Genomic DNA, 13,684 nt, shown 5'->3' on the forward strand with positions numbered 1-13,684 from the left:
GGTATTGAAGGTGGAGAGAGCGCTGTACATTCACTCCCCCCATCTACAATCCCTGCCAGTACGAGACTCGAACCCGCAACCTTTGGGTTACGAGTCCTGACTCTCTAACCATTAGGCCACGACTTCCCCAAGGTTGCACAACCGCGGTCCACTGCTGGAGGCCGCAGGAGCGCTGCTCTTGTTTTGGCGGTGGCAGGGGGGCCGTCCTCGTCGACGGCAGCAGCTGCACGCCGGGGCAGGATGTACCTGATGGCCTCAGTCTGCTTTGGTCAGCGGAGAACAGCTGGGCAAGTTCTCCACCGTGTCGCCGAAAAGGCCGGCCTGGGACACGGGGGCGTTCAAGAATCGTGTCTTGCCGTCTCGCGCGTGTCACCAATCACAGCCAGAAATGGCGCTCCTGGACCACCATAGTGGACATCGCACGACCCAGAGACCACGCCGTAACCTTCGACGCTCGTAGCGCGAGGTCCGCCGCGGTGCGGAGTTCTCTGCGAACTTCCGGGTCGTGACCACCCTCATGCAAGTCCCTCAGTGCCTTGGCCTGGTGCACTTGCAATCACGCTGTAGCGTGTAAGGCGGAGGCAGCTTCTCCACAGGTCGTATAGGCATCGCTGGCCAGTCGAGTACCTACAGACCCGGGAGGGAAGGCACGGTTCTCCTATGTGCAACCCACTCGACACGGGAAACCACCACCGCTGAAGCGCCGTCCGCCAATACGAAGAGCTCTCCAAGAGCGCGCTGAACTCGTTCAGTCTTCTTCTCTCAGTAGAGTAGTCAGGAGCAGAACGATGTGATCGCTCGGCGCCGAAGCGAAAAACTGAATATGCGCTGCATCTGCTGCCTACTTATACTCACACTGTGATCAGCAGCAGCTGGATGCAATAATCGCATGCCAATGTGCATTGGCTCGTTTAGTTTACACTCGAAGTAGATTGGTCCCTCTAAGCGAGATCCCAATTCGTCGGTCCTCCAACGTGACGTCGAGAGTGACCGACTGAAAGGGAACTCAAATTAAAGCATGATCTAGAACATTAAATATTGAGAAAACCGCTAAATAAATCAGGGTACATGGATACATGGAGCCTTAATGGTTTTTAATGAACTATCGTGCAAGACAGATAAAATATATTTTGTATTTATTTACTCGTTGTGAGTTATAAATAGAATTCAGCTGAAATATTTATCGGCTCTGATCTAAAATGCAGGTCATAGAGTGTGGAGATAAAACCCCTCTCCCCAAACAGATAAGTGACCAGCCACCTGGACATAGATTGTCCACCGCACAACCACTTTGTATGGCAGCAAATGGCATCTTAAGATGTCTCAAATGCTTAGTTTGAGACTGGAGAAGGACCAGAAGTCTGATTATGGATTTATGAAACTTTCAGCTCTTACTGTAAATGTGCCTCTTTTTGAATCTGATAGTGGCTAAAGTGGTTATAGTAGTAAACTCCAGCCATTTTCAATAACCGCAGTTGGGCAGTTTCTGATAATACTGGGTCATCTGAAATGACCCATCTGAAATGACCCAGTTATCATCTTCAGTGGTTTTGAAGTCACACTATCACGAAGACTCTACTGTATGTCTGTGTGTGTGGGAAATCTTTTGCAAACCTTTATTGGTTTTCTTTTAATCTTCATATTTGCAGCCAATTTTTGATTGAAAGAGAATCAGAGATGAAAATGTAGATGTAGCAAGTGAATATCACTAAAATAAGGTGTTTCCTAATTGTAATTCATCTTACAGCATGTTGTGGCATGTAGATCTTTTGTAAACAAACATTATTGCTCTGTCAGGCCATTTCAAACTGGCACCTCTTTAAAAGATGCAACATCTTTAGGTGCTGTCAGACATCCTCAGAAGAGGAGAAACATGCCCTGACAGTGCGGCAATAAGCTTTGGTTAACATTACAAAAACCACACACCGTCATGGTCGACTTTGCAGGCTGTCAGAGATTAAACTGCATGCAAACTTGTCTCTGTGCCTGCAGGTGATATCTGGTGCTATATAGCAGTGATTCCCATGAAGGAATTACTTCACGTTCCAGGGGTACAGAAATTTGGATTTTGCTTTGTTAATCTATTAAAGCATAAATTATTACTTTAAAATAGGGATAACAATTATTTTGATGATTCATATATTAATAAATATTTTTCTGGTTAATTTAATTAAACACTGTTTACTCTTAAATGTTTACTGTTAAACATGTGCATGCTCATAGTGTACACTACTATTATTCAAAAGTTTGGGGGCAGTAAGTTTTTTTTAATGCATTAAAACATTTCTTATTAATCAGTAGGGATGTAACGATTAACCGCGAGCCGGTTGAAAATCGATTTAAATATGTGACGATTCAAATCGGTTGAGATGCTAAACAAATCGCGATTCAGTTAGGGGTAGGAGTTTATATGAATGCATGTCTGAGGGGAACTTACTGTCTTTCGATGGTATTTTCGATGGTCTCTTGTCTCTGTATAATGCATATCAGGCTACTGGTCGCTCTTTTGCAACTAACTTTCTCAGCTGGTAGCACGAGCACATGATTTGGTCGCAATATATATATATATATATATATATATATATATATATATATATATATATTTATTTATTTATTTTTCGCGCTACCATAATTAGAAGAAACAACATTTGTTTATATTTCATTGAGGTTCAGAGAGACCTTAAGCAGAGTCAAATAAGTCCTGTGATTTAATATTTGTTGGATCACAGGGCTCCAGACTCATTCTTCCCACTGGTTGCTCTTTTGCGACTAACTTTCTCAGTTGGTCACACGAGCACATGATTTGGTTGCAAAATTGTATTTATTTATTTATTTATTGCGCTACAACATGGGATTAATCAATGCATGCTGATGAACTTTTATCATAGTTTATAGTTATATGGAAATATAGTTATCTTGTTACATCTACACACCTTTCATTTTTTAAGACTGAAACAAAAGATCAATTCATTGTTATTCTTAATCAAAAAACACAACAACAATAAATCAGTAAGATACAATGACAAACTAGCTTACAAAACGTTTATTAACACAAACGAATAAGATGAGGCATGGCACACACCACATGCTGTATTATATACCGACTAATAAATTACAGAACGTTTAGCAAACACTGAGGAATCAGATAAATAAATAAAAGAGAGCCTCCATAGCATAAGGTAAACAGCAAAGATAAGTTTTTCAAATAAAAACAAAAAGAAAGGTAAAACTAACTGTGACAGTGCTTGCGACCACACACAAAATTTAGTCGCACAGGCAGAAAAAAGCCCTGCATATTAAAGTTCATAAGTGCAGCGCTGCTTTGTTTACAGCAGAAACCAAGGAAACGCTTTAAGCGCCACCTGCTGGCAGAGAGTGAAGCTGCGTCTCATTCAGTTCTGCTGTTTCTGTTTCATGGAGATATTTTTATGCATAGTTTCACAAAACTGAAGTCAAATCTTTCTGTTTTTGCTTCAAATTTAGAAATTATACAATCTAATTTAGATTAAAAACTGCTCATGTTGCATGTATGCAGCATCTTTGTTTGCATCATGATTAAAATGCAGTGGTTGCCTCTAATTTAAAATGGAAAGAGCACAGACAAAGCCTTAGTTTGTTTATATGAAGAGATTTATTTTATTTGTGTTACTTATTTATTTGATTTGGGGCTTGTTTTAAATTTTCAATTTAGTTTTGTTATTTACATTTACATTAAATTTAAATTTAGTTATTTAGCAAACACTTTTATCCAAGGCGACTAACAAATGAGGACAATAGAAGCAATCAAAATCAACAAAAGAGCAATTGCTATATTAGTATATTATTATAGTGTTATGTTTCAATTTCACAAAGAAACGTACAGTATTTCGTCTAAGCAATAATAAAAGGACACATTTAATTTATTTATTTATTTGTCTTAAATCTCATTTTGTAAAAAAAAAAAAGTGAATCAAATCGAATCGTGAAATCAAAATCGTGAATCGAATCGTGAGTTGAATGAATCGTTACATCCCTAATTATCAGTGTTGAATACTTTTGTAGAAAATGCGATACTTATTTTTTTCAGGATTCTTTGCTGAATTGAAAGAACAGCAAATATTTGAAATATAATTTTTTTGTATGTAAAAGACTTGTTGAAGAATTGGTTTGACCCACTTGCTCAGTGAAGTTTTTGATTTTCTTTCAGTCTTTTAACAAAGTGGATATACTCATATGCTTATGGCCTCCTTTGAAGTGTTTAGAATGTTTAATATAATATAACATTCTCTGTATTTCTGAAGCAGTTTTACTTATTTCACTTACACTTTCATCCTATTGAATGTCTCAGCCAATCAAACGAAATGCCGTTATATAGCCAGTTTCTATAGTTTCTCAAACTGCTTCAGTTGGTGGGTAAAGCTGCTTCAGTTGTTTATCCCCAACAGTATTTAATTTTTTAGTTTCAAAGTGAATCACGTTAATACTGTCCAATTTAAAGGGGTCATATAACGTTGCTAAAAATAACATTATTTTGAGTATTTGGTGTAATGAAATGTGTTTATGCGGTTTAAGGTTCAAAAAACACATTATTTTCCATGTAATGTACATTATTGTTTCTCCTCTATGCCCAGCCTTTCTGAAACGCGTAGATTTTCACAAAGCTCATCATTCTAAAAAAGCGGGGTGTGCTCTGATTGGCCAGCTATCCAGTGCATTGTGATTGGCTGAATACCTCAAGCGTGTGACGGAAATGGCGTCTCCCAGCAGGACGAGACTCAGTCCAGCTGCTCTGTTCGGGCACATCCCATCATCGGTTCTCTTTTAGCAGTTCAGTCAATGTACTGTTAGGAGTCATATCCAGAGAATAACTCTGGATATTGGTTTATTTCGCGTCAGAGGGAGTGTCAGGCACGTTTATAAACCGAATAATTTAAGTAATTTGTGGATTAGTGCGTACTAGAGACGCGAACCGTTTCAAACGGTTCAGTTCGATTTGGTGAACTAGTTCGACCGGTTCACTAAGAAGATCCGGTTAAATAGAACGAATCGTTCGCGATCCGGACATCACTAGACGAGACAAAACCAATAAAACCCATTACAAACGAGGCATTTGTTGCATCCAGTGGGGACATAATTATTGATTGTGCCCAATTAATAGCAGTGAGATGCTAGACATCATCACTTTCACTTTATCAGATAGTATCAAGTTTTTGCTTTTAAGGTTTCACATTTTGTTTTGCGCTGAATAGAATATATCATTACAACTAATTTATGGTGCGTTATGGCATGTCTAGATGCCTTTTAAAAAATGTCTTGCCTAAAAAACAGTGTAATCTATATAAAAGCACAGGCCTCTTTACACTTACATGTTTGCAGGCTAATGGATGTGCTTTTCAGGGTTTCTGCTTTTACTTACATAAAAAGCATGTATTAAAAGGACAGTCCAGTCAAAAATCAGTTACTGGTTTACTCAAACTCATGTCATTCCAAACCTGTATGGCTTTCTTTCTTTTTATTTTGAAAAGTGTCGCAGTGGGGTTTTTTTGTTCATGCAAAAGGTTAGTGGCATCCAATGTTGTTTTGGACCCAAGCATATCTTCTTTTAGGTTCCACAAGAAGAAAGAAAGTCATACAGGTTTAGAAAGACATGAGGGTGAGTAAATGATGACAGGATTTGACATTTTGGGTGAACTATCCCTTAAACCTTTGCATCCAAACTTTCCACCTGGCTTTTATTGAAAGTCAACATCAGATGCTATTCACAACTCATTGTGCTTCCATAATCTAATGTATTTCCGGGTCAAACCAGATATTGATTATGATATGGGATAGTGTATGGATCCAGAATTGATTGGATTGTGAAAATTGGGTGTTACATACCAAAATGGAGTCAGATGCTTGAAAGGGAAACATTGAAAATGAGTAGGGAAAGGTGGCGTCTGTTAGGGTTATGAACTTTAGTGTTGTCTTTTCCTGTTACATCTGCCTGTTCCTGTTTTTCCTTATATGGTTTTGTTCCTGTTCGGTTTAAGATCTTTAGTTCATTTGCTCGTTAGTCATTATTAGTTAACTCCCATCACCTATTTGCCCCTCGTCAGCTGCCCTATTTAGAGTTTTCATTCTGTTTAGTTTACTGTCGGTTATTGTTTAGAGTCACATGTGTTTATGTTACCCGGAGTTATTATCTTTCATGTATTCGTGTGGCTTATTATTAAAGACATTTTTGTGGATTATCTTCGTCTTCATCGCCTTCCTTGGTGCAATTGTGACAGTCATGTAAAAAAAAGTTTACTTGACATTTTTATAAAGGTCCCATCAGGAAAAGTTTCACAATTTCTGTCATATTAAAGTATTTTATACCAATTTGTATGCTGTAAGAGTTTATTTATTGCTTGGCGTTGTGTTTTAAACTATCCTGTGCTGACATGGCATAAAAAATAAAAGAATAAATGAGCATTTTAAAAAAAGTGTATTTGGAATAATAAAAAATAAAAACGTGCACACCAGGCTTGAAGTAAATGTTCGTGTTGACTTTAAAGCGGGAATGTTTCCAGCACGGCTCTGAGCTCCAGTCAGCTGGAAAACTTTGCCGTCAGGGTGAACAGCCCTCAGTGGTGGTTTCTGGGTAGCTATTCAAATCTGAACAAAAGCAGGCCAGAGAGAAAAAAACTGTTTTGCATTCACACTCAGACAAGCTAAAAAAGCACCTACTGAAGAGCTATCATTATGGGTCAGTTTGTTATTTTGATGGTTTAACATGATTTCTGTTCTGTTTTGCTCCTCCTGTCCTCCTTCTCTCTTATGACTGAAATACCTGGTCAACATGTAATGTTTTTCACCCTTTGCTGCACCCAAAGATCCAAAGAACCGCTTTTGTGACCAGGTCCTGAACCTTCTGCTCTGTCCCTACTCTCCTGTTGTAGCCCCTTCCTCTCCTGGTGTTGACTCCATACCCTTGCAGCGCACAGGAAGCCAGAACGCCACAGGAACATTCCCCCGTGCCGGCTATGCCACTGGCCCTGGTGCCTCAACCGCCGACTATGCCAACCCCTACCGTACACTACAGTTCTGCCCCTCCACAGACTCACCCTACAGCAAATCGGGACCTGCTCTGCCCCCGGAGGCAACGCTGGTCAGGTCGCCCTCTGTGGACAGCATCCAGAAGGACCCCAGGTGAGTTCTACCACTGTCTAATGCATCTTGAAGGAACTGCATATGGTGATTTCACCCTGTTAGTGAGGATTAGAGCCTAACTAACATGCTGTGTGATTAACAAATCAAATAGAGCTTCACACGCACACAGGTTGTTTAATTAAGACACTGTAGGGGAGAGGGGGTGAGCTGTGCCACTGTTTAATTTTATTTAGCATTTTTAAGCTGACACAATGTACCTCGAAGCATCTGATGCACTTTAACCCATAGATACGGTACCGTTCAAAAGTTTGAGGGTCAGTACTGTTTTTATGGTTTTTAAAGAAATCTGAGAAATGCTCAGATATTTTGAAACATTATTTAAATTTAAAATAACATTTTTGTTATTTTCAGCAGAAATATTTCTTATTATCAGTGTTTAAAACAGTTGTGCTACTTAGTATTTTTGTGGAAACTGCAACACATTTTTTTTCAGGATTCTTTGATGAATAGAAAACTCAAAAGAACAGCATTTATTTGATGTAGACAACTTTTGTTACAGTATAAACATCTTTACTCTCTCTTTTGATCAATTTAATGCATCCTTGCTGAAAAAAAGTATTGATTTAAAATAAAACATCTTACTCCAAGCTTTTGAAAGGTGGTGTACATACATTTTCTTTGCCAAAAACAAATGTTGTCAAATTCACCAATATAAGATATATTTTATGTATATATATATATATATATATATATATATATATATATATATATATATATGTCAATATGGGGTGCTGTGTGTACATTAATGAGGGAAAAAAATTTACTTAAATGATTTTAGCAAATGGCTGCAATATAACAAAGAGTGAAAATTTTAAGGGGGTCTGAATACTTTCCATACCCACTGTATATAATGAAAATGCTCACTATTTATGTGCAGTCACAAGCAGCTGTACATGATGGTTTCTTTCTAAATCTTTGGTCACAAATGTGCAGTTTGCTTGATTAAGGGCACATCTTACTTCACTCTCCCCTACATCATGAATCAGATTTCACATGATGTCACTTCCTGTACTACCTTAGTTTGCCTGTGTACACTTACACAATCACAAAAGGATATTACACATTTGTTACAATTGTAAACATTCTTCATGAATGATAGCGCATGATTTTATGGATTATATAGGTAGTCAGTTCCACCCTTTTCACTCAGTCTTTATATTGGTATTAAGCATATTTTTGATTTTATCGTGTGACATTAATTTGATGTGCTGAGAGGCCATTGACGATCATCTCTTGTGAGTGTATTATAGGACTTTCTCTTTTTTGTTTGCTTGCTTTTTCTGCTGATTTGACCTTGTTTTGTTTTTGTTTAGTTTTTTTTCTTGTCATCCCTTCTGTTGACTCCTCATGCTTTTTTCTCTCCCATGTCTTTTCACTGCTAGTGGCTATGGTGGAGATGGTATGACGTGTGATGCATTGCACTTACTGGCTGCAAACAAATGCACAGATATGCACAGACAATTTCATACTGTTACAGAACATGTCAAAGTCGTCTTTTATCTTTGGTTCACTAATAATGTTTGGTATATTAAAGGGTGGGTCTGGCAACAATACCGGCCACAGTTCATTACCAAAATCCTTGTAAATGATACATAAAACAGCATTTTTAAACGTAAAGGTCATATGTAGCAAAATATTGTAATGTATATAGACAAAACACTGCATTATTTATAACTCCTTGCACCTCCTTTGAAGAAAAAGGAATGTATAGTTTAGGGGTTTTCAAACTTTTTGAACATCATCAAGGACCCGTAAATATGATTATCTCCTTCTGAAAATATAAAGTGGCTATATATTTTCATGTAAGGACCCATTTATTCTGTTTGAAATATTTGTATAGAAATATTAGTGCTATTATACAAGAAATATGTCTAAAATTAAATAATTTGTTTTTATATTGTCACTGTGAAGCCAAAACAATTGTTGAGTTGGCAGCATTTTTTCTACTCACTGTTAATGCAAGATGTATAAACCTGATGAAAAACGTTTCAGCAATTCGTCTTAAAATTAAAATTCAGTTTTAATGATTGTGTTTGGTGCTTTTTTTTAGATTTTTTTTTTTTAGATTAATCTGAATTTCCAATTAGTCTTTAGAAAGCTGAATTAAAAGTAATAATGTCCAATTTCATAATTGTGTTATTTATTCTGTGAAACATTCAATTACTATCCTAAGATAACTTACGTTTGAAAACCCCTGATAATTGTCGTGAGAAATGTACTGCTTTTCTAAAGTAGAATGCAGAAGTCTTCTTACCATATATCAGTGCTTGCACTGACTGGAAATGTGAAAGTTGATCTCACCCACAAATCAACTGTTACTTCAACTGCTAGTTCACACTGGAGTGGTATATTTGGGTGTTCTTTTCCATTATGTGAGACCCCTCTTTAATAAAAACCAACACAGCAACAAATAAACATTGTAGTGCATGATGAGAGTCAAATGCAAGTGTGTAATATGTTCATGTAGCAGCAAGAAGACAGCTAAACATAAATACATTCATTTTTAATGTCAAATCCCTTTGTGCTAGACACCTACCCTGTCTCTCTCTCTGCCTGTCTCCTGATAGGTACGACCCTGAATTCCTTGTCTGGAATCAAAATCAAGCCGAGCAAAGAATGACAAAGTAATCCAACATTTATTTACATTTCTACTCCTCATCTACAAAAGCACTGTTCTCCTCTCTACTCAACATCATGTGCTAGGGCAGCATGACTGTGTTGAGACAAGCTATGCTTTACAGAATATGTCAGATTGTTATTTTTTTATGGATTTACTTCCAACATTTCCCCATTCTGTTTACGAGAAGAGCACTAGACTTTGATTCATCCCTAGAAAGGTTCATTTGTGGTCAAGTCCAAAGTCATTTTTGGTTGATCATGTTAATGATAGAAATTAGTCATAGTTACACGAAGAGCAGGTGTTCAGATCTGTGTTGGTTTTTCTAGGGAGTGATACTTCATAAGAGACCAGAGTTTGTTCATTCCTGCAAAGCATCACATTGTGTGTGTGTGTGTGCATGTGTGTGTCTCCTGTTGTGTTGTTATTCATTGTTTTGTTATCATTTTCTGTTAAAGCATGCTTATTATCTTTTTATACTTTATTTAACACAATCGTCTTCCTATCAATGCAAGCAACAGCCATGATTGTGTTGTTGTGTTCCACATTTTGCATAATGGAATCATTTTATTGACAACAATAGATATTTTAACACAGAGGTTAGTTCAGGTTGTCATTTTAAAGTGTATTAAGTGAAACTACACTTTTACCATGGTAACCACGGTTACTGTCAAAATAGTTGTCAATAAAACTGTCAAATATGTCATTAGATAGAATTGGCATAAAGAAAAATATATAAACTTTTGTATAAACATAATTTTTTTTTTCTAAAATAAATACTTTTTTCTGAAGGAAAATATATACTTTAACAAGTATGGAATCAATTGATGAAAAGTGACTAAAGTAAATACTAAATCTTTTTCAAATGTATTATTTTTTTTTGAGCTTTCGGTTCATCAAAGAATTCTGAAAAACGTATCACAGTTTTTACAAAAATATTGATCAGCATAACTGTTTTCATCATTGATTATAATAAGCATTTTAGAATGATTTCTGAAGAGTCATGTGACACTGAAAATTTAGGCCTAGCTTTGCCATCGCAGGAATAAATTGCATTTCAAAATGTAGTTAAAAGGTATTTTAAAACATTATTTTAAATTGTAATATTTCCTATTGTTAATGTTTTTACCGTATTTTTGATCAAATCATTGCAGCCTTTGTAAGCAAAGATAGATAGATAGATACAGTTGACAGACAGACAGACAGATAGATAGATAGATAGATAGATAGATAGATAGATAGATAGATAGATACAGTTGACATAGATAGATAGATAGATAGATAGATAGATAGATGGATAGATAGATAGATAGATGGATAGATAGATAGATAGATGGATAGATAGATAGATAGATGGATAGATAGATAGATAGATGGATAGATAGATAGATAGATGGATAGATAGATATATATTGTTGGCAGTATCTATGGTTACCATTGTAAACGATGCACATATGTTTTATAACTAATAATATGTGTAGCATAATTTACCAAAAATTTATGATCCTCTGCATTCATCCAAATATTACAGACAAGACTTATATCCACCACTATAAGCCATATGCTTGTCTGTGATTCAACAGAACTCCTTTGGTTCCAGAATTATGCTATTAATGTAAGATGTGAGGATTTATTTGCCCATTTTGTGGAAATCTAATTTATGTGACTGTTTTGTTGAAAAATTAGATAGATAGATAGATAGATAGATAGATAGATAGATAGATAGATACAGTTGACATAGATAGATAGATAGATAGATAGATAGATGGATAGATAGATAGATAGATGGATAGATAGATATATATTGTTGGCAGTATCTATGGTTACCATTGTAAACGATGCACATATGTTTTATAACTAATAATATGTGTAGCATAATTTACCAAAAATTTATGATCCTCTGCATTCATCCAAATATTACAGACAAGACTTATATCCACCACTATAAGCCATATGCTTGTCTGTGATTCAACAGAACTCCTTTGGTTCCAGAATTATGCTATTAATGTAAGATGTGAGGATTTATTTGCCCATTTTGTGGAAATCTAATTTATGTGACTGTTTTGTTGAAAAATGTCAGAAGCTCAGGTATGTGGAAGCATTAATATAGTCTAATGCTGAGAAGTGCAGTGCAGATTCTCTGATCTGTGCTCTGAGTGGGTGGCTGGAGATGAAGTGGTCACTGAATGTGACAGAGACATTTCTTGACCTCTCTCATTGCAGACCGCTCAAGCCGCCTCTCAGGACCATTCAAGCATGTGTGTGCTGAATCCACAACACTGCTGACCACTATTTCCTAAAGATGGGGTCAACCGCAGGTCGCACGTTCAAACCCTGTTAGAGCACACCGCTCCTGGCTGCACAAATCATATTTATGTGGCCGTTAGAAGCTCTTTGAGTCCCCAGTTTCTCTTACAGCTGTCAAAACAGTGTGTTAGAGGTTTGTTTTACTGTAGGGTGAGAGCTGTCAGAATTAGTCACCTGTAATCTCAAACTGACTGGTGGTTAGTTGCCCCAAACAAATTGATTTACTGAAGTAGAACATGTTGGTCCTGAAGCAATATAACCCAACCTTTGATATATTGATACAAATGTTGTTCAGCCCTCTAAGCTAATTCTAAACTCTGATTGGTTGACAGGAATGTTCTGGATGACCAAATAAGGATGTTAATCAAATAACTAAGGATGTTAGAATGAAGAATACCTTGGGAGAATCCTGTTAAAGTTACTATAAAAAGGAAATTGCGGATCATCTTTTTTTTCTCTCTATTGTGACGTCTTATTGAACGAGAAAAGGGTCAATGGTGGGACTTGATTTTGTCCATTAGGAATTGGTTGGATCATTGTTGTTTGCTAACTACTGCAATGTCATGTGAGTGACAATTACTGTTGTCAAATGTGACCAAAACCAGTCATAAGGGTCAATTTTTTAAAATTGAGATTTATACATCGCCTGAAAGCTGAATAAGTAAGTTTTCCATTGATGTATGGTTTGTTTGGATAGGACTAGTGGTCGACCGATATGGGTTTTTTGACAGCCGATGCCGATATCTTGGAAAGCAGGGTGGCCGATGGCTGATATAAAGCCGATAAAATTTTATATATTTTTAAAATTAATATTTAAGAAATTTGAAAATGGATTAAAAAGAATTGTGTAAAATAAACATAACTTTATACTTTATAAATACTTTAGATACTTTAGAAGACAAAGCATTTTTCACAAATAAATATTTAATAAAAATCTAATTGAAAAAGAAGTAAACACTGTAACCAACAGGGCACTCAGTATTCTGGGAAGTTTGTGTGCATTGGGAATAATTTTTTTTCTTATTCAAATAAAACCAAGGTAACACTCATTTTATACAGCACACAATGAAAATGACATGAATATGACAGTGGGCAAATGCATAAAGCGCAGCATAATTTGAAATCACGAGTTTAGTTAGTCAATCGCGCGTCTCCAGTCAAGCAGAACTCTCCTCCTATCCACATTCAATTCGCACGGACCAACCGTCATGCAGGATACAAATGCACACTTTACAAGATCTCAACTAGATTTGACTAAGTCTGCAAGGTTTGTGAAATTAAATGTTCATTACTCATTCAAAGATTTGTTTAAATGATATTAATGCGTATTTGCTGAATGCTGACGGCAAACGAGAAAGTATTTGTTTGCATTTCTATTATTAATATTAAAGCAATCGTTATAATACTTTTTTGTATACATTTTAATTCCTTTGTTTAACAGTTCTATCTGATTATTAGATAGTCTTATCCATATTAGACAGAACTGAACGACGACAGCGAACAAGAGGGAGAATGTGAGCACTGTGTGTTCAGGCACTGCCGTTCTCAGCGCCGTCAAAATAAACGTCCCACCTCTAACACATCGGC

General features: G+C 36.5%; 1 protein-coding gene across 3 annotated transcripts in view; it reads left to right on the plus strand.

Moving 5' to 3' along the window:
- The first annotated feature begins 6,654 nt into the window (after nucleotides 1–6,654).
- Nucleotides 6,655–13,684, plus strand: part of LOC107584297 (catenin delta-2-like) — a 50,371-nt gene continuing 43,341 nt past the window's right edge. For 2 of the 3 annotated variants that reach the window (XM_016270861.1, XM_016270868.1), the window contains exons 1-3: nucleotides 6,655–6,709; nucleotides 6,903–7,152; nucleotides 9,741–9,797. In XM_016270861.1, coding sequence (XP_016126347.1) covers nucleotides 6,706–6,709; nucleotides 6,903–7,152; nucleotides 9,741–9,797 — 311 coding nt within the window. In that variant the 5' untranslated portion in view covers nucleotides 6,655–6,705. The remainder of the gene's footprint in view (nucleotides 6,710–6,902; nucleotides 7,153–9,740; nucleotides 9,798–13,684) is intronic. The other variant, XM_016270877.1, reaches the window with a different exon arrangement.

Source organism: Sinocyclocheilus grahami, unplaced genomic scaffold (assembly GCF_001515645.1).
Source record: "Sinocyclocheilus grahami isolate Dianchi unplaced genomic scaffold, SAMN03320097.WGS_v1.1 scaffold5.1, whole genome shotgun sequence".
NCBI classification, from domain to species: domain Eukaryota; kingdom Metazoa; phylum Chordata; class Actinopteri; order Cypriniformes; family Cyprinidae; genus Sinocyclocheilus; species Sinocyclocheilus grahami.